The following is a 22,478-nucleotide window of genomic DNA, read 5'->3' as shown; positions in this document are numbered from 1 at the left end:
ACTAGATTGAAAGCACCTGGCACATGACATGTGATAGGAGGAATGTGATGTGCATGGACCCAGTATAATAGATCCGATGTCTAAAAACATAGATCTCTGGCCCAGATGCCCCCTTGGTGGTTGATATATGCCACCACCATAGAGATGTCCAAATGAACCACCACCAGACAATGATAGGCAAAAAGAAGGAAGTGATGTAATTCCTGATGTACTGCTAGAAGTTCGAGAACATTGATATGCAGGATGGTTTCATCCTAAAGCCTAAAGCTTCCTGGTGATTGACCCATGCCCCCTATCCTTGAAGAAATTCATCCATGAAAAGATGTAGACCTAGATGCAGGGAAGGAAGTGGCACACCTGTTGACGTATAGGCTTTGTCCAGCCACCATTGCAGATTGTCTCACAGGGAAGGAGGAAGGAAAATGGTGGTGGAAAGAGAATCCCTAGCAAGGTTCCATCATTCATGAAGTACCCACTGCAGGGAACTCGTATGGACAGGAACGAGAGGGACCAGTGCAGTCATGGAGGACCACATCCCCAAAAGCAATAGAACCTCATGAGCAGTAAATGATTGAGCTGAGAGGGCATGATGAACTAAAAGTTCCATGGAACAAAAACATAAAGGAGAAGGCAGAGCATGACTGATATTGGTGTCAAAAAAGACCCAAATGGAAGAGCTAGTGAGTGGGTCAAAGGAATGACTTCTCCAATTTGATCACTAGCCCACCCAAGCTACCACAGAAAGGAGTTGGTGAGTACGAATGGCCAATTTCTGATCATCCATGTAATCATGAAATTGCATCCCCAGAGCATGAAGATGACAAGCAAAAGCCCGGACTCTGCGAAAAACACATAAGGAGCTGAGACGAGTCTGAAGGGGAGGGCCCAAAATTGGTAAACCACCCCGAGATGAACAAACCAAAGATAATGTCAAGACAGATGTGCTATTGGTATGTAGAGATAAGCATTGGAAACATCCATATTTGTCCATGGGGAAGACGCCTATCTCAGGGTGAGAAAAAACTCCACGGTGAACTTGGGGAGTGCAATGATGAGGTTGAGGCAAGATAAATTGATGATCGGCCACCAATCCCCGGTTGTCTTGGGGGGAAAAAAATAGAAGGGAATAAAAAACCTATAAGGATGCTGGACCAGTTCGATTGCTCACTGCAAAAGCAAATCTCAAACCACCTCTGACAAACATTGGCAGGTCAAGGGATCTCGAGGAGGAGGAAAGGAAATGGGGCAAGGAGAAACAGGAAGTGTGAAAAGAAACTGGATAACGAATCCTTCTGACAAAACACATATCACCCATTGATCATTGAAAAAGTGATGCTATCAAGGAAAAAACTTCAATAGTCAAGTTCCCACCGGACTGGTGCCAACAGATGTTATGATGTTGGGGAAATCGATAAAAAGAAGTAACCCATTTAGTAGAAACTGGTAAGGGTTGGGAAGATGAAGGACAGGAAACAGGAATAGGTGTCATATGAGGCTTTAACTGAAACAAATGGGCTACAAAGGTCATAAGGGTTGGTACTATATCAAAGACATAACTCAGAAAATGTGCACGATGCAAGTTGCTGATATATGTTGAGGGAAATTGACTCGAGCCAATACTGCATCCCTACCTATAAGGTCCCAACAACAAAGAAACCATATATATGTAACGCCTGAGAGAGGAGAAAATGTGGGCTAATGTGGAGGAGAGAAGGTGAAGGGTATCCGCTGAAACCCCCTGAGGATTTCTGTGGAGAGCATCCGATGGAAGAGTTATGAAAGAAAGATACTGTAGAGAGTTAGGGGTAAGACAAAGGCAAGAATACTGGGCATTGGTAAAACTAACATTAGATTTGAGAGCCACCAAACAATGAACCCAACAACTGCTGATCCAACAATGGATAGTCTGCACGATAGTAAGAAAGGGTGTACTGATCAAAAGTCCTTGGGGGGGGGGGGTTGCAGCATGCTGATTCCTTCACTTATATGCAAGACATATTGATCTGCATGGACCTGAATATCAGAGAAGGAAGGAAATATCAAAAGTGGTTGAGAAGATGGATCATGTAACAAGGAAGGACGAGGTGAATAAGAGATAGAGGAAAGGGATGAAACATCACAAACCTGAGAACCAAAACCTGTGAAGACTGAATTAGGTCTAGTTTACAACTGGGAATGAACAGCAAACTCTGGAGGCAAAAAAAGAAAATCAAAATCGTCATTCTGAACAATTTCAACGAACTCAGGAGGAGCCTGAGCAATGTCAGGGGACTAACGTTGACCCATGTAGCATAAAATGTATAAAAGCAGAGAGATCCATCATCAGGTTGCCCGCACCTGAGGCCTGAGAAAAAACACTGGTTGTTGGTGTGACCCCCCGAAGTGGTAGAGTGAACTTCGGAATTCATAACTCAAGAAAATGTTCACAAATTGTCGAGTGCAGAAAACTAACAAGAAGAATGAACTGGTATAAAAAAGGAAACACTCAAAAAGGAACAACTTCATGCAAAAAAAATTGTCACACTGAAAACACTAAGCACACAATAAAGATGACCGAATGAGTTCGGCTAAACAAGACATGACGGTTCAGTAGTGTAGTGTAGATGGATTTACATGCATCATGTGAGCATGTCATGCTACTATTGGTTAAGAGATGATACATGATGATTTGCATGAGAGAAATGTTGGAATATAGTAATTCCAACAAAAGGGAGTGCAAGACTTGTGGCATGCGTAAAGAAAAAGTTTACATATAGAGGACAGCATTGAATGAGAGGAGGTAAGTGCCGTATCGGAATTTTACATTAACTTTAACAGCTTTATCCCCAACCTCTTCAAATCAAACCTGGTCAAGTCATATTTAAACAGATTTTTTAATCTCTGCTCTAATTACTCTATTTCACATGAAGAAATTACACTTTTCCATAAACATCTGTTAAACAATGGCTATCTGACAGACTTCCTAACCTAAAAGTTCCAGTTTCTCATTATTTACACACCATCCCAAATTTCTACTCTTTTAACTGCCTTGCTTTTATGGACTCACAGACCTTACTAATCAAAAAATAACACTCCTCCTTGATAAAAAAACCTTCTACCCTAAGTCCGACTCTGGTTAAAATGTAGACTTAGATTAAATACTTCTTTCAATATAAAGACTGAATACCAATAGTACCATGTTCATAGCTCATGTCGTAATTGTAAGTTCTCATACACTGGAAAAACAAAATGCTGCTTAAAATTTAGTCTGTAAACATTTAGAAGTATCCAATAAGACTGACTAACCCAGCCACTCATCTATCCCTTCACTTGCTGAAACCACAGGACACAAAATTTCATATAACTTCTCCATCATTACTAAAGGATCTTCAGACATAGAACTCCACATTACAGAAAGCTTACTTATAGCAACAGACCATCTGGCTCTTAATTACTTACATTTTTAGACCTAAAAATTTAACACTCATACAATTATCAAGTGACATTTATATTTCAACCATCTTTATTAGACTTCATTTTCCCAGCATAAATCCATTGCCAGTATCAAAAAACAGGTAATAAATGAGTATTTGTACTTTTATTCAGAGAATACGAGTCTTGTAAGGTCTTTCTGCAATCTGTTTAGAGAACTTTAGTTATGTCAATGATTGGACTATTAAAAGTAATATTTATTCATCAATATGCTGATGATATTAAAATTACAAAAAGAGATGATCTTGAGAACATGAAAGGACTTTCAAAGTGTTTAAGAATTCACTCTTTGTGTGAGAGGAGTACAAGTATTAGGAAAATGAGAAAGATTTAGGTGTAACTAGTGACTGCTAAAAAGTCTTAAGACTTCAGCTATGGTGCAAAAAACAGTCTCGTCACAAAAACTAAACTGGAGCCTAACCTGACTTTTCCGAATCTTAAACTTGTGTCCTCTCATCCTTTATATTATTGATCCCCCTTCCCATATAATCTTATAAAATTTAATACTATCATTTCTTACCCTTTCAAGAGAAAATAAGTGATATTAAACTATCCCTATAAAATAACCCATCCCCAGAATCATTTTAGTAGCACTTCTTTAACTTTCTTCTAATAAATCAAAATCCTTTCTCAAGGAGACCAAAACTGTACACCGTATTCCAAGAGAGTTCTTAACTAGTGTTTTATATAGAAATAATTACCTAGCTTGACTCGTAATCCATGTCTTATAAATACACCCTCCAATTTTATAAGCTTCGCAACTAGCAATGGAGCACTGTATCAATGGCTTGAGTGAATAATCCACTACTATACCAAAATCCTTTTCTCTTATCATGCTATTGAGTTGGTTCCCATCCCACCTACATATGTTAAAAGTGTGATTCAAATTATAACCCTAATACATTATTTTGCATGCATCATAATTAAAGGTCATTTGCTAAATAACCAATTGATTCAAGAGATTCTGTAATAGCTCATCATCCTCAACACAGCGAGAAATAACCATGCACTTAATGTCATCCACAAACTTTACTAATTATACCTCTATTAATACCACTGACATAAGAAAAATGCAAATATCAAGCACTGACCCCTGAGACATGCCACAAGTAACAATGGTCCAGTTTGATCTAACTCCATTAATAACAGCCTTTTTAATTTCTCATTCAACCATCCAACAGTAGAATTTACTAGTCCTTTTCCCAACCCCTCACCAATGTGATTTTATTAACTAGTCTTCTGTTTAGCTATCAAACTGTTTTTGAAAATCTTAAATACACCAAGTTTACACCCTTTTCATCATCCAGATAACAACACCCCTGACAAAAAAGATAACAGTTTGGTAAAGAAAGGTTTCCCTTCAGTGAATCCATGCTGATTCCAATGCATGATTTTGCAAACCTTTAATCAAACTCTCTAGAATCTTTTCAAAAAGAGAAATAAAATTATTTATCTATATTTTCCAGGGAAACTTATAACTCCCTTTAAGATAGGAATAATATTTAGTGCTTCTCTGATCCTCTGACACCTCACCATTGTCTACTACCAAAAATAAAAGAGGACAGACATCCGAGTTTTGACTTCTTTTAGAAACCTAGGAAAAACATTTATTATCCTGGTGCTTCATTTTTTAAACTCTCAATATTTCTTTTTTACCACCAATAGATTACTATCTACATGATTCATAACAATCCCAGTATTTCACATAAAATACTCATGGTCAGTAATATTGCCAACATCCTACCCAATAAAATCTGAAGAGAACACTTAAAAGCCCAGCCATTCCTTGATCTTCAACAAAAACACCTTGCCATCACAATCCTTTAAGGGTACAATTCCAATTTTAATATTTTGTTTACATTTAACATATTTACAAAAATCTTTATTAGTTTTAACATTATCAGCCAACTGTTCCTCTTAAGCCCTTTTTGGCTTTCCTAGTTTTTTAATCAAATCCCTAGTTTTCCTATAATTCCATCATATCTCTCAATTTAAAACTCTAAAACTTAAGGCATTTATCCTTTATTTTCTCTGTATTTAGTATGCCATTTAGGTTCAGTCTTCCCCATTATCTTTTTAGGAACATATTTATTTTGAATTAAAAGCAATTCACTTTAAGAATTTCCCAAATCTGAACATTTTTGTCAACTCATTATCCCAATTCACTAATGATAAATCTTGTCTAATGTCCTCAAAAGTTTCTTTCTGAAAGTTACGAATTAAAAGTTCATTAATTTTTATCTTGACATGTAGTGAAAATTCAAATGTAATTATGCAATGATCACTCTTCCCCCCTCCACATTACCCTATTTCACCCTTTAGAGTGAAATCCTCCTACATCCTCTTAAAAAAATCTATCAATATTAAATAACTTATAAGCTGGAATCAAAATAGCTTCCAATATGCATATTATCCAAACCTAACCAAGTTTTAGTGATTCTAATTATATCATTCTTGCATCTCAACTTCAGCCTCAGCTCATCCATTTTGTTCCTGACACTTCTAATGTTAGAATAATAGCAACAGCTTATCTTTAAAAGTTATTTAACTTGTTATACTCTAATCTCTTCATTGCCCTAATTATCCTACCCAGTTGTTTATTTCGAATTTCTCAAGCTCCCTTACCACTGTGCAAGTTTAGTTTAAACTGACTTCAATGAATTTCTTCAGAGCTTCCCAAAACTGAGCCTGCTTAAGTGGAGCTCACTCTACCATATAATTCAGCTTTACTTTGAAAACTACCCCACAGGTTCAACCAGCTCACCTATTGCTCTAAGCATATCTTTGATAGTATTTTATTTAAGCCTTGAATCCTGCTAAGTGATTCATTCCCACATCTAGTCCAATGAAGCACTCCCAAAACAGCTGCAAGTCTATTTCTATCTATAAAACTTGTAGATTTTAGGCAACTCTTCTGATTTGCAACTTCCAGCATCATTCACTCCTACATGCACTAGCTGGTACCAACAACTAAACTGCCAACATGTTCTACTGCCAAACAAATTCTAGTCCTATCATCATATTGCTATACAGAGCACTGGGCTCAACTACTAAGAATAAAAAGTTATTGTAACTTTATAATATATATATATATATAATTCTATTGAGGCTTTATTTGAATCAATGGGTGCAATCTAGTCTCCTTAAGACACATAGTATATAAACCTATTAAAAAGTGCAGACACTAGCTGATAGCATGATGCTTAGCTCTTAAAATTCAAACTACGAGGAAAGGCTGAGTTTTGGCAGTGGAACCTGGAAGAATAAGATGTAACTTGATTCACATGTTTAATATAATTGCTAGAGGATTGAATAATATGCTTAATAATTATGTTTTTATGTGATGGAATAAAAAGGTTTAAATTTCAAACTTAAATATTATGTACAAGTTTAACCTTTGGAAGCCAGATACCAGAAAATGTATTTTATTATAATTGGCTAACTTGTGGAATAATAAATGATGTGGAAAATGTTAGTTTGAATATTTCTAAACAATTGTTCAGTACATATATGGATGTAAAGCCTCAAGGGCTACACTTAGTTTTATACAAAACTTTGGTATGGCTTCACTCAAAGCAGAGTTGAGTTTTGATCCTCTTATTATAAAATATACATTGATTAACTTGTAAAAGTTTAAAGATAGGATAACAAAATAATACCTGGTGTGAATAATTTAGGCTATGAGGAGAGATTAAAAAATCTGAACCTGTTTTCTCCCAAATGTAAAAGAACTAGAGGTTATGTGACTCGGGTGTTTATAACCAATTAGAGGCTTGATTAAACTGACCATAGGAGATGTTGGACTGACAGAAATATAATACTGGGGAATAAATATAAGCTATGGAAGCCAAAACCAATTTGATCATAAGGCACATGTTCTTTTCTCTGTTAAAGCTGTCATCTTGTAGAATGGTTTGCCAGATTATGTGGTATGTACAGGTAATTTGAAGTCCTTTTGATTCTGAGGCAACTTTATGCACGTGAGAAGTTATGTTTAGATTAAGCTGGTTTTTTTGTTGGGTAACCTCACTGGGTCTAACAGCCTTCTGTCACCTCTTACTTCAAAGTTATGTTGTGCTGGCTAAGAGGTTAAGATGCAAGTCTTTCACACATTTTAAACAAGTTCTTTCCAAGTTTCAAAACCCCCAGTATAACTTTACATTTTTAAAACACTGAAACTTGTTTTTATATTTTAGACAATCACTTAGACTGTCAAGGATTTCTTGAATTGGAGAAACATTTTCAATATAATAAGTTCTTTCAAGCAGCTTAGTATCATCAACAAACATAGCATTATTACAGTCCAAGATGCAAACCAAGTAATTTACAATTAATGAAAAAACATTATCCCAAAAACAAACCACGAGAGACCCCCACAAGTCACACTAAATTAAAAAATTTCTTGCTAACAGCAAAAGTAAAATTGTAGGCTAGTTCCTCTCTAGACCTTATCTAGGGTCATCATTAATTCCTCAGAATCAAAAGTTTTTTAATTGTGATTGTTAAAGCCTTTGTTATCTCTCTTATTTTTCATTAGTTGCCTTAGCTTTTCTAAAACAGCTTCAACCTAAAAACAATTTAATGCACAACTCTGCTTAACTTAGCTTGAAATGTCTCAAAAATTGCTTAGCACTTGAGCCATATTTCTTTTATTATTAAAAAGGTTATCACCCGTATCTTTTAAACAGTTAATATTATGCTAAAGTTTATGCTTTGAGATCAGAGAATTTTGTAATCTCCCCTCCTCTTGACAACAACTTTCTTGAACTTTGTTGCATAAACATCAGTACTCCACATTTTACTAGAAAATTTATTTTCAATGTGATTACTATAATCCCACTTCTCTAGCACAATAATGGAACTCATTGTTTCCTCAGTAATGAATAAAAGATATAAATAATGTCTTTCCTCATTGAATCCTTGGCACAGTGACAAGAAGAATGCCAACTTTTCCTGTCAAACAGCCAAAATCTAAAGTTTATAATATCTAAAACATTTATTTCAATTAAAAGCATACTTTATTTATTTTGATTAGCAGGAAATGTAAACAAGTAACTTGTGACATTTTTCTCCAAAAGCTAGAATGACTAAAAAAGAATATTCAATTGGGTCTGATTAGGGTATTTATAAAATTATCAGAACCAAAAAATAAAGTAGAAACATATAACTCTGTAAAGTATGTTAAATTTCTTCCCCAGAATGCAAGATTACTCATAGAATAGTTAATAATCTTAGGATCTGGCAGCTCCTAAGATAAATACAATAAGAAAACATTCAAGCTGTCCCCGATTGTACATGTAGTGATGTACACGTTTGTGTGACTAATGACAAACTTACTTCATTCTTAATCTTAATACTAATAAGAAATAGTTTAAAAAAAGCAAGACAGACAAAAAAGAACACAGGAAACAAAAACTTGATGTTACAGTAATTCATAAGAATATCAAATACATCCAGATTATATGAAATTGTATTTTTCTGATTCTTCTTTCACTTCTGAATACTGGATATGCATCTCAAATGTAATAACCATGAAAAACTGACAGTCAAAATAGTATGACAAGTTTAGGTGAATTAAAACTAATACTTAGTAAAGTAGTATTTACATTCATAATATTTAATTAATTAATAGTACAGACAATGCAAAACCCTCAGTACAATTTTACATTTTTAAAGCAATGAAATTCTTTCTTATATCTTAAACAAACACTTAGACTGTCAAGGATTTCTTGACTTGGAAAAACATTTTCAATATAATAAGTTCTTTCAAGCAGCTTAGTATCATCAACAAACATAGCATTATTACTGTCCAAGTTGCAAACTAAATAATTTACATTAATGAAAAAAAAAAAATTCACAAAAACAAACCCATGAGAGACCCCCACTAGTCACACTAAATTAAAAACTTTCTTGCTATCACTAGTAACACTAACATCAAAAGTGAAACTGTGGACCATATAAAATTTAACAAACGTAAAATTTAATAATTATGCAATTTTAAATTAATTTTTCCTTAAATAAGTTAATTTGTATAAGTTTTAGGCTATCTAACGCGAACTATTGTTTTACTTTTAGCCCAACTACTATTTGTAGTACACTAATACTAGTAATAATAGGGTAAATAAGTCTGTACTTGGTAATATGAACCCCAACATTGTATCACTATCAGTAGTACTAGTAATATTATTAGTAGAGCCAATATTGAGTAATAATATGTAATGAAAAGCTGAAAGGAATTTCTTCTAACGACGAATAGGTTATCATTGCATCTAACTCCCTATATTACTTCCAAATTCGAATGTGAGACTGAGTTATAATATTGCACAACACGTAAGGCTGTTGTGTTAATAATATGCATTGTACTAAGCCTAACTGTGAGCACGTGCATCATATGCGGAAGACAAGATCAAGGGCTGTTCCCTTTTCTCGCAGTGACTTATCACACCACAAGTTCTAGCATCAGAATAAAAACACATCTCCTTACCTCAGCTTAGTCTAAACACTAAGATTTGTAAAGTCCGAGTCGCATTATCACGATACTTGCAAAAAATCACGACATATTCAAAATTTGATTACATTTTATGAAAATACTATCTTTCTTATGATAGATATTAACTAGAAAATTTTATTTGAAATATTACCTCACTTTTACTTCGAATGTCATTATTTGTGCTCAGTAAATTCGAAAGAAGAGAGTCAAAATCCCCTTGTCCTTCCGCCATTCTGTCTCACTTGTGCCACTGCGCGCACAATGACACTGCCGTCTACAGTAGAATGATATAATTATATGGACTTTGATAAAATAACACACACACACACACACACATATATATATATATATATATTTATCGACATGATTTCTCACATTCAAAAGTAATGTGACAATATGTTTTCGTATTGCGTCCAAGTGTTTCAAAGCAACTTTGTTTTATAAACACTTAATTCGCTTTTAATAAAGATTTTAAACTTCATAAAAATAAGTCATAAAAATTACACATAGAAATTTCTGATGATGACATAAATTTGTCGAAAAGTTGTACATTTGTCATAAAGTTTCTTTCACTACCCATTCAAGCAGTCTCCAAACTTTATGTATACCTCAAATTTAATTATTTCATTGATCTGACTTACTAGATCCAAATTAAGATTTTACAATAACTTAGCATAAAAAACATTAAGAACAAAAGTAGTTATCCCTGTTGCGTCATCCAGGTCACGTGACTGGTGTGGCGCCCTCTAGTTTCTAGAACTATCCTGTACTTTGGCGAATGCTCTAGTATTTACTAGATATAGGGTAGTCGGGTATATATAAGAGGGAGACAACGTGACGCGGGAATGTAATGTGTGTATAGACAGTGAGTAATTGAACTGCAGTCACAGGGTATTGTTGAAGTTAACGTTCGTTCGTGATACTGTTTGTTTTAGCGCGATTATTGAGATTAAGTGTATCGCAGAGTTATATTCGGAAAGAATAAACCAGTTTTATTAAGAAATACTTGTGTCGCTAAAGTTTCGTCGGAACGAAGTTACGGGAAGTTAATTAACAAACGGAGACGTAACATCCCTGTACTCTGGACACACGCGCTGATTGGCTGCCTCAGGGGGAGAGGTGGGGGTTAAAGACGATAATTTCACCAGTGACAATGATGTCATAGTATAGAAAGTGTCACCAGAGGGAGCGCAATAGGGATGGGTAGAAACGATCATGTCACAAGAGATGATGATTGCTAGGTTGCCATGACAAAGGAAGTTGCCCAGAAAATATGTTGGTAGTTCTACGAAGTGGAACGAGAGGGCTCATTGATATAATGTCATTATAGAGTGTTTCAACGTGTGATTACGTCATCAATGCCTAGATTTAATTATGCTCTAAAACTAATACAGTCGTTTTATGTATAAAACACTTCACTAATTCATTAGTTCTATATGTAATCATACTTTAACATTTCCTGACCTTTTATGTGTAAATCTGAAAAGAACACTTATTTATCGTGTAAATCTTACAATGTTACTGTTTCACTAGTTTGCCTTTATGCTATCCATATAACTATATTCTTGACAAAACATTTCAGTTTGTCTTTTCTTACATACTTTTACAGTGTTTCTATGAGCTGAAGATGTTATCATTACTAAGGATAGTGTTACTTTAGGCAGACATGTTTTATAGGACACCTATTGTTTCGATTTCACAAGTCAACCAGACAGCTATTATAACATAAATATTACCCATCATTTCAATGAGACACTTATTATAACCAATAATTTATTTACATACTTTTATCATCCTGAAAAGGACACTTATTTTGCTACAACTAAATATAACAAATGAATGACTTACTGTTTATCCATACATTTTCTATAGAACATTCAACTGAAGATTAAAAATTTCTTCTTTTATAGAACTTGAGAATGTCTGACACTAGGACTGCTGTTTGTTAGGAGGTCATAACATGGTAGCATATACAAATGGTATGGGAACAACGTCAAGACCACCAACCAGCTAAATAAACTTGGAGAGTTAGGGAATACAAAGGTCGTCACATGGTCACACACACGTACAGATGGTGTGACTAAAAGTAGTGTTTCTATAAACAGATGATGATGGGCTCAGTGTTCCAAGGTGTTGTTACGTCTCCGTTTGTTAATTAACTTTCCGTAACTTCGTTCCGACGAAACTTAAGCGACACAAGTTCTTTCTTAATAAAACTGGTTTATTATTTCCGAATATAACTTTACCAATACACTCAACTTCAACAATCGCGCTAAACAAACGCTGTAACGTCTCTCGTGCTCTCTAACTGCAGTTCAATTATTCACTATCTATACACACATTACAACCATCTCTTTTATATACCAGCCTACCCTATATCTAGTAATTACTAGAGCATTCCTGAAAGAACAAGATAGTTCTAGAAACTAGAGGGCGCCACAGTGGTCATGTGACTCGCTGACGCAACAGTGTCAAGAATGTCTAGATTTAACATGTTATGTTTAATTTCTATAATACCAATGGCCCAGAAGTAGTAATTGGGAAATATTTAAATGTTCAATCATATGACTACATAAATAAAACAAATCTTATGTTCAATCTACGCTAAATGTATGACAATTTTCTTAAGTTACGAGAACATCCAAGTGCATAAGTACATCATGGATGCTAGACCAGACCTTTCACCAGTACCCAAGTTCATAATATTGGTTGGAAATGTACCCAAGTATTGGTCAAAGCACTATATCAGTCATAAACATTATATCATTTATTAAAATATTTATCTTTAGACGTGACATTTCCAGCCAACCCATGAACTCAGATACTGGCGAATGGTCTCCCCCAGCATCAATGACAGACTTATTCATTCCAATGTTCTCCTAAATTAAGAAAGTCGTCATAGATTGAACATAAGTTTTTTGTACGTCTGTATGAGGAGAAACTTCGATTATTTCAGTGTTTGTCTGCAATGTTACCTGGATGGTCTCTGCATGAGATCTTGAGGCTGTTGTCAATCGCTGTGTCCCGTTTTTTCTTTTCACCAACAGAAATAACAAATAACACTGTACTGATATTATATTTAGCGTTGTGAACCTATTTACCATCAATCAATGAGCACAAAACTACTTTAATAGTGGATAACATTCTCTCATCTCTGCTAGACACATTTTATTTTTAATATAAGAACATAAATACCTGTATTTTAAGGAAAATCGTATGCTAATATGTTATGTTTAATTTATCTTTGTTACTCCAGTGAACATTACTAAATTTTCATAAATCTTATAACTTTGTTGACATTTAATATGTAAAAACTAAAACTCTGTTATATTGTTACGACAGCGGAAGTCACGTGACTCTAGTAACACGACACGATATTCTAGAAGGATCATATCTGTTCATGGCAACTCTAGTCTTTTCTACGTGCCCTCTACGTGCCAGATAAAGAAAAATTAATTTATCGGAATAGAATTGCAGACAGACAGAGATGGACAATTGAGTCAAGCGCGGTAGTGGTCGTAACTTAAGTGCGTGAATCATTGTGAATTCTAGCGAGTGTTTAAGTTAAAGTGACAGTGGAAGTTAAGTGCATTGCAAAGTTGAATTGACAAAGAAAGGACTTGTATCACTGAAGTTTCTCGGAAAGAATTTCTACAGAAAATTAACAAACGAACACAGAGACGTAACAATATCTAAATAATTACACTTTGAAGAAGCTAGACTATGTATAGATCTTGATGAGTAATATTTGTAAACAGTGATTGTTTTAAATGACAAATATGTGAGTTTTAGATCGAAAACAGAAAGTAGCAACTTGTAAACAGAAAATAATTTCCTAGTGTATCATCAAATATTGATAATTTCATAAATGCACACTTAACTTTTCATATAGTTATGTAAAGTGTAAAACTTTAGAGATGAATCTAATTACGTTGATGAATGGTTTTATCTGAATTTATAAACTGATTTCATGTAAAGGATAAATATGTCTTTTCTTGAAGACCATACCCTTTATCACGAGACCAAAAAACTTAGAAGTATATCACAATATTGAAAAATATCTACTTTAATATTCATGGTACTTGCTTTTCCAATATAGAATGATGTAACAAAGTATTTGATTGATTATCTATCCTTTATAGTACTAGAGCCACAAATAGTGTTTTGTGTTGTTGTACATCAGATACAACATATTAACTTTTGTTTTCATTACATTATATAGAATGAATTGTTTCTCAAGTAGTGGTCATGTGACTAATGAATAAAAGTCTGTAAGAGAGTCTAACTGAGTAGAAAAAAATTGTAAACTTACTGTAATGTACCAGACTTGTATCAAAGTTAATTTAATCTTGATAATCCAGTATTTATGATTCAGGCATGTTTCAGTTTGTGTTATTTGTAACTATCAAATGTTATCGTGTTTTCAACTTGTGAGAGGAAATTATCCCTTGGATAAATTTGAAGAAGGTAGCCCAAATTGTGAGATGATGGACAATACTGTTATATCTTTACGTCTTTAAACAATTACATCTTCAAGAAGTTAGATTATGTATAGATCTTGGTAAATATTTGTAAGGTTATATTTAAATCACAAATATATGAGTTCTAGATCAAAAACAGAAAGTAGTAACGTAGAAGCAGAAAGTAATTTAAATAAAATATTGATAATTTCATGAATGTACATTTAACTTTCTGTATTGTTATGTAAAATGCATGAACAGATAATTTTGCTTTACTGAATATTAAGTTCAGTGCCATACAAAATCCGATCTTCATTTTCAGAGATAAAGTATAGTGAATATAACAGCTTATTTTTATTCTAAAATATATTCTGTAATGATAGACAGTAAACATGTTGAATTTATAAAATGTATGTATTTTCTTGTCTTTTATCGTAAGAAACTTGAAAGATACGGAAATATAATTTCTGGTTTGTCTGTCAGTTTTGTAGAAACGAATGCATTACTTGTTTTTCTCAAGTAGCAGTCATGTGACTAATGAACAAAGGTGAAAGCATTGGTCACAGTGTTTTACCCTTTGGTAACACTTCTTAGAGAGCTCCTTTGATTTGTATTGTTACGACAACGCAGGTCACGTGACGTTTGTATCACGCCACTTCCTTCTCGAACCTTCATGAAATATCGGGAGTTTACTAGATCTCGGTATTCTTTTATATATAAGACGGTCACAACGTGACGGAGGCAATGTAATGAGTAATTGAATGTATGCGGACAGAATATTGTTGAGCACGTGAGGCGTTTGTTGTGAATTGTAGCGTTTGTTATAGCGCGACTGTTGAAATTAAGTGTATCGCAAAGTTGTATTCAGAAAGAATAAACCAGTTTTATTTAAGAAAGGACTTGTATCGGTAAAATTCTTCGGGAAGAATTTTTACGGAAAATTAACTAACGAACGGAGACGTAACAGTATTATATATATGTATAAAAATAATAGAAAAACATACTTATAGACACGGGTTACGAGTGTATACGTCTCTGTTTTTTGTTTGGTAATTTTTCTACGATACAAGTCCTTTCTTAAATAAAACTTGTTTATTCTTCCTCAATACACTTAATTTTCACAGTTACACACACTATAGTTCACTCACTTTCTACTGCGCTTGACTCAGTTGTCCGTCTTTATTTTCGCCTGTCAGCAACTACAGTTCCGATCTCTGTGTCTGATATTCTCGGTTCCCGCCGAACGTAACTGCTGTCCTTGGTTCCCCACTCTCTCTCGTTCTCTCTCTGCTGTCTAGCGCACTTATATACGATAATACCGCCTGTTCTAGAATTTTCTAGGCTCTCAACACGTGCTACCAGCGTCACTTGACTTCCGCTGTCGTAACCCACTAGCGAATCTTCTAGAATACTCGTCACGTGATCCCCGCTGTCGTAACACACTAGCGAATCTTCTAGAATACTCGTCGCGTGACCCCCGTAACAATACTTTGGAGTGACTATTTTTAAACTGTATAATTGTGTGATCACCATCTCTGTTCAAATAATTTTGGTGAGTGTCTTATTTATTTTCTATATAGAGATTTGTTTTATTTAAATATTTCTCAATTACTACTTCACTGGCCATTGGTATTATAGAAAATAAACATAACGTATGTCAAATGAGGATTTGTACTAAATATAATGAAGAAAAAAAAGCTATTCTTCTTCTGAAGAATACGATTTTGTTTACACATATGAAATTTAAAGGTTCTTTTCAGGACCATCACATCCTGAGAAAGAGAAAGCTATTATTGCACATATCATTAGAACCTGATATTAATGAAGTATAATTTATCATAAAAGACTAGGCTAGACATATATAGGTCAGTAACTTATAAACTAAGATGTTTTCGTAAATAGTATATTATTGTATTTTGAAATTTTGTTATCAAATGTTTCAGTGCGTCTTATACTTAAGGTTGATATTTTACTTACATATTCTAAAGTAGCAAGTATATTAGGCTATGATTAAAAGTGTTTTTATTATATGAAAATCACAGAACACTGATTTGTGTAATTTTTAAGTGAAAGAGAAGTTATGTTACCGTAACAGTTTCAAAATTTATTTGAGGAAATATCTGATTTGAAATAGTCGATAAACTTGTTTTCAAGAGCCTACTCTCTGAAGTCTTACATGATTAGTTTACATTGAATCTTTTATTAATTTATGTAATGACATGTATTTAGTACTGTTACGTATCTGGTCGTTTGTTAATTTCCGGTATAAATTCTCCCCGAGGAACTTCAGCGATACAAGTCCTTTTCTTTAAATAAAACTAGTTTATTCTTTCTCAATACAACTTTGCAATACACGGAATTTCCACAGTCACTTTAACTTAAACACACTCTATAATTCACAACGATTCACGTACTTTACTTACGGTCACTACTGTTCACTTAACTCAATTATCTGTCTCTATATCTCTCTTCAATCTGCTATTATCTCCGCTTTATTTGCCGGGCTTATATATTAAAATAGAGGGCGCCTGGAAAAGACTAGAGTTGCCAAGAAAAGCCATGATCCATCTAGAAGCTAATGACGTATTACCTGGGTCACGTGACTTCCGCTGTCGTAACAGTACGATGTATCGTGTTATTTCAGTTTGTTTTCACATGTTATTACACAACTGAAAAATTTAAACTCTAACTGAAATAGTAATATGAACATAATATACAAATAATTGTATGAAAGTTATTAATGTATTTTAGAAGCTAAGATATTTCAGTATGAGTGACGAAAGTGTATTTAGAAACGTTGATAATCAGATTATGGAGTCTAATTGAATATAATGTATACAATATTCGGTGACGAGGAACCCACTTTGAGACTAATAATGGCTGGAGACGGCTTGAATGGGTAAAGAAGAAAAACTTTAATATAGGTTTAACATAACAGCAAATGCACAACGTTTCGACAAGGTTTTGTCATCATCAGGTACAAGTAATTACAATCAGGTACAAAAATTACTTGTACCTGATGATGACAAAACCTTGTCGAAACGTTGTACATTTGCTGTTATGTTAAACTTATATTAAAGTTTTCTTATTTACCCATTCAAGCCGTCTCCAGCCATTATTAATGTATACAATAGTTGTATGCTAACTGAAATGTCCCGTCAAATATCGTGAATATACAATAAATGTTTTGTATCACTATGTAAAGTGAAATAACTTTGTTTACTGAATTTTAAATTCAGTGACATATAAATGCTCCATTGAAAGTATAGTGAACATTAAATTTACGTAGATAGTATATGATTATGTAGAGTTTGGACAATTTATTTTGAGTATTAATTATAATGTAAATACATAAATAGCGACAATGTATTATAATTGTCTTGTTCAACTTTTGTTTTCACACAAAAAAATTTCTTCCATATTGATCACCCTCTTCTTTTAGTTAAACCGTGAGTCAGGTAGAATGTTCTACATTCAAACAAAAGCGTTATCTGTTTTTGTGAACACAAAAGGTCAAAACTTTCTAATATTGACATCCTGTCCTGTATGTTTTCTAAAACCAAAGTTTATCGAGCCAGTCAGTTACCTGTAATAACAAACACGTGACTCATGACAGGAATAGGCTAAAAGAGACCAAGCAAATGTATAGATTATACGCAGTTAGTAAGAAACAAGCTCCACTAGACAAAAGAGGTAACAACGGCAATTGTTATTTACATAGATCTTTGTGCTCAACTGACTTATAAAGCTAAACATGAAAATAAACATCATTTTCAGGACAAATCGGCTGTTATATAACGTGAGATAATTAAACTGAACTTTTGACCAATTGTTCACTGTCGTTTATGAGCTATATAAAATTTTACATACTGATTTGGAATGAACATAATTTGTATGAAAGCTAATCCAGTAAAATTACAAACTATGATGCTTATAGTAAATGAAGTTTTGCTGAGTGTGTATGATAACATATTGGGGTAGACAAAACGTGAATTTTTCGTAAGAACACTGGATTGTGTAATTCATGTTACCAAAAATCTTTCAAATAATCACTTGGTTTATAATGAAAGGTCCTCTTACGATTATGTGCATTTGGAAAACTAATAGGTTTAAATGAAAGATAAAGAAATATAATTTCTGGTTTGTAGAAATGAAAGCATTACTTGTTTAGGTGAACACAAAGTCAAACTTTTCTAATCTTGCCATCAGCTGTTATGTATCAGTGATATAATGAAATAGCCAGGAATTGTCGAACATAGACTTACAATAAAAAAGGACCATATTGGTCTGTGTGTGGACAATATTTTATATATTATGCTTATTATAGTTGTTGACATGTGTCAAAACGAAAAATCCTATCTAATGTTGGATTTCCCAAAGAAGTTAATGATAAGTTTGTTCATGATTTTGTTACAAAACGTTTTTATGTAAATACATCCTTAATAGGCGTGTCTTTTTGTGTAGATCAGATTGCAAAATCTTTATTGTGAGAAAATTAATAAAGTGTTAAAAGCAATATTGTGTCCAGAACTTTTAATTATGTTAAATAATTAATAGTTTTATATGTAATTAAATCTAAACATTGTTGACATGTTGAGAAAACGAGCTCATCATCCTCCGTTAATAGAAACACTACTCTTAGTAACACCATCTGTATGTGTGTGACCACGTGACGACCTTTGTATTTCCTAACACTACTTGATGTCCTTCTAACAGACAATGGTCTTGATGTCAGATAGTCTCAAGGTCTATTGAAGAAGAAATTTTAACCTTCAACTGAATGTTCTGTAGAAAATGTATGGATAACCTGTAATTCATTCATTTATCATATTGAGTTGTAGCAAAATAAGCGTCATTTTCAGGGATGATAAAAGTATGTAAAATAAATTGTGGGTTATAATAAGTGTCTCATCCAAATAATGGATAATATGTATGTTATAATAGTTGTTTCATTGACTTGTGAAAGCGAAATAGCAGATGTCCTATGGAACATTGTCTGCCTAAAGTAACACTTTCCTTAGTAATGATAACATCTTCGGCCCATAGAAACAATTCAAAAAGTGTATAAGTGAAATAATATATTTTGTCAAGAACATAGTTATATGGATAAAGACAAACTAGTAAATGTGCATTATATTTAAATAAACGTCCTTTTCAGGACAATAATTGCAAAAGGTATGCTTGAAAATAGAAACTAAAATTATAATCAGTATGTTAAAACACAATCGGTTATCTAATTTTTTGTCTATCATTATAAGATAATATCTGGCACGACTGTAACTGTACTTTGTAAACACGTATTCCATTGAACCTAAGTTATGCTTGTGAATAGATTAACAAGATTTCCACTTTCACTATCTACTATTTAGCCAATTAATAGTTAAAGTTTAAAAAATTACATTTGATTTTAAAATTAATGTTTTATTAGAGTGTAAGTTTAAATTAGTTGTAGCTAAAGTTTGTATACTTTTATTGTTTACATAAATCAAGTGTGAATGCTTGTTTGTTAAAACAATTGTATTTGTAATTCTATATACATTGAGTGAGATCAGCTCCAGCTAGATCTTAGTTAATTTATCACATATGTAATTACTTATACACTTGTCGTAGCCACAACAGCTATTAATTTTACCAATCTGTAATCTTTAGAATGTCATTATCCAGGTATATTTACGTAATTTATCTAAATTTCCATACATTTTCTGCTGTTGTTAATCATGTCTGTGTTGATCAGATATTGCATGGTCTTAAACATGTGTTTATCCTTTTACACGGGTAAACTTTACATACTGCAGCCTTTGTTCCTAACTTTCAAGTTAATATGTATGTGTGTCTGTACTGGCTTATAAGCTTAGAGTTCTGTGTAAACTATTAGTTGAAATAAATAACCCATGTACTTAGTAAATTATACCACTTTACTAAGGCTTTGGTCTGAGTATAAAAGTGCAGTATTTTCGTAGCTTTCTCTCTCTTTAGACTTCATCTCTCTCAACCCCAGCACCTAGATGATGGTTGCACAGGTTAAAAGCTGGCAAGCAGTTTGGTAACATTTTAGTTATTATTCTGAATAAAGATTTTATATTTGTTCACTTGTGTTTATTTGTTTTCCTTTGCTATGTAGTACACAATTAAGATGCAACGTGTTTTTTCCTGTTGGAAACCCACAGTATAAAGCCAATAGAGAAAGATTTCTGGAAAATTATTATTAGCCTTATTATGAAGTAATGACATATAAACTACCAATCAATACATCATGCTTCATCATAAGGTGTTATGCAGGGATGTAGTGGTGCCAAAGCAAATGAAGAGCCACTCCAGTACCTGAAACTGGAACTGAGTCCTGACACTTCAAAAACTAAAATACATGTGTATAAGTAAATTATTCTTTTACACAGGGAATTGTGTATCTTTCATAAACAAACTCTCAAATTATCAGTGAACAATATGGCGTTTGTGAGCTCCAGTGTCCACTGAGAGAGCTCTCTCAGAGCACCCAGCATACACTCTGTCACTCTCCCTCAGAAGATGGCATTAGGCACTATGCAACTGCTCTGGCTAAAGAGCAGGTAACAGAGCATTAAAATTGTAAATTGTCTTTTGTCATAGAGTATGGCATTCAAATACATTTTGTAATTATTCTGTGTGTATAAAACGTACACATTTTAAAAGACTTGTTATTTACATAATACACAACGAAGGTCGCTTTTTTTCTTTTTAGTCTTTCATTTTTCAAGACAGTAGGTGTGCAAAGCAGTATAAATATCAAAGTTGTTAATATTATCAATGGTGTAGGATGAAGTTGCAAAGTGGGGATGCTTGGCCAGACACAGAATGTACTAAAAGCAGCTCCAGTGCTGCCAAATGCAGTTCAATATAGGGGGTCTGGAGGCATGCCCCCCCCCCGAAAATTAATATAATAATATCATTTACAGTTGCTATATAAGTCAAGTATGGAAAAGTGGGGGTGCTACAGTCAATACCCCCCCCCCCCAGTTCCGTCGCCTCTGACTATAGTGCAGGTAGTAAATTAATAAGATATGCATTTCTAAAACTTGTTTCAATGTTTGTAATTTTTATATGGTCCCCAGTTATTGTTGTTTTCTTATTGATTAACTGAAAATAAATTGAGTTGCGTGTTTTCTCTCGGTAATACATGCGTATTAAGTTTAATACTAATGTAAGCAGTTTTAAATAATCAGTGCTGCGTATATTTTCTTTAGTTAAAATGGACTTACAAAAATGGAAATTAAGTTTCGAATATGAGATCTCTACCCTGATAGTGATGTCACATGCCTGCCAAATTGTGGCAGCGCTCCGGCACAAAATATTTTAATACTACACCACAGTAATTATATATATATATACCATAATAGTATATCATATCTGTGAGTATTTTTACACTAGTGAAGCTCAGCTCTAGTCTGATCTTAACTAATTCATCACTATGTTGTAAATGAAACCGTGGCTTACTGAGACATCATAGTTTTTACAGTTTGGTTATTGAAAACTTCTCACTTAATCAACAAGTCTTATATCTTTAACCATCTTTAAAGAAAATAAATTGAAAAATAAAATATATCTTGTTCAAAGACAAAGAATTACGCATAAATCTATTATTTTTCGAAGAATATTTAATTAGCAGTGCAAAGAGATTAGGGCTTGGTATAGCCTGGTGGTTAGCGTGCCGAACCGTGAATCCAAGGATTTGTGGTTCGTTTTGTTTCTGCAAAAACGTGTTCCATACTTTGGGAACAGCTATGTGGAGATAGCCATAGTGTAGATTTGCTTGAAAATTCTAAACAAGTTAACAAAGTAAAGAGATTTACAATAGCCTTCCATAAAAAAAAAGATCACAATTAATTCAAATCAGCGTTTCAATAATATACCACAATGTTATTAAATATTGAGTTAGATATCACCCGATTTATCATCAGCCTAACACATAGCGATAAAAATTACACTAGTTTTTTGGTTTTTTTTTGAGAATTTAAAATTGTAACACTAAATGATATGTATTGTTGCGTCAGCGAGTCACATGACCACGTGACGCAACGTTT

At 33.5% G+C, this 22,478-nt stretch overlaps 1 protein-coding gene across 1 annotated transcript in view; it reads right to left on the bottom strand.

Moving 5' to 3' along the window:
• The window catches only part of LOC106457704 (importin-5-like), an 83,116-nt gene extending 72,873 nt beyond the window's left edge, over positions 1 to 10,243 (bottom strand). The window contains exon 1 of the mRNA XM_013917151.2: positions 10,113 to 10,243. Coding sequence (XP_013772605.1) covers positions 10,113 to 10,193 — 81 coding nt within the window. The 5' untranslated portion in view covers positions 10,194 to 10,243. The remainder of the gene's footprint in view (positions 1 to 10,112) is intronic.
• Between the last annotated feature and the right edge of the window lie 12,235 nt (positions 10,244 to 22,478).

This window comes from Limulus polyphemus, unplaced genomic scaffold (assembly GCF_000517525.1).
Source record: "Limulus polyphemus unplaced genomic scaffold, Limulus_polyphemus-2.1.2 Scaffold363, whole genome shotgun sequence".
Lineage (NCBI taxonomy): Eukaryota > Metazoa > Arthropoda > Merostomata > Xiphosura > Limulidae > Limulus > Limulus polyphemus.
Note: the sequence above shows the minus strand (reverse complement) of the source record. Positions and strands in the feature narration are given on the sequence as shown.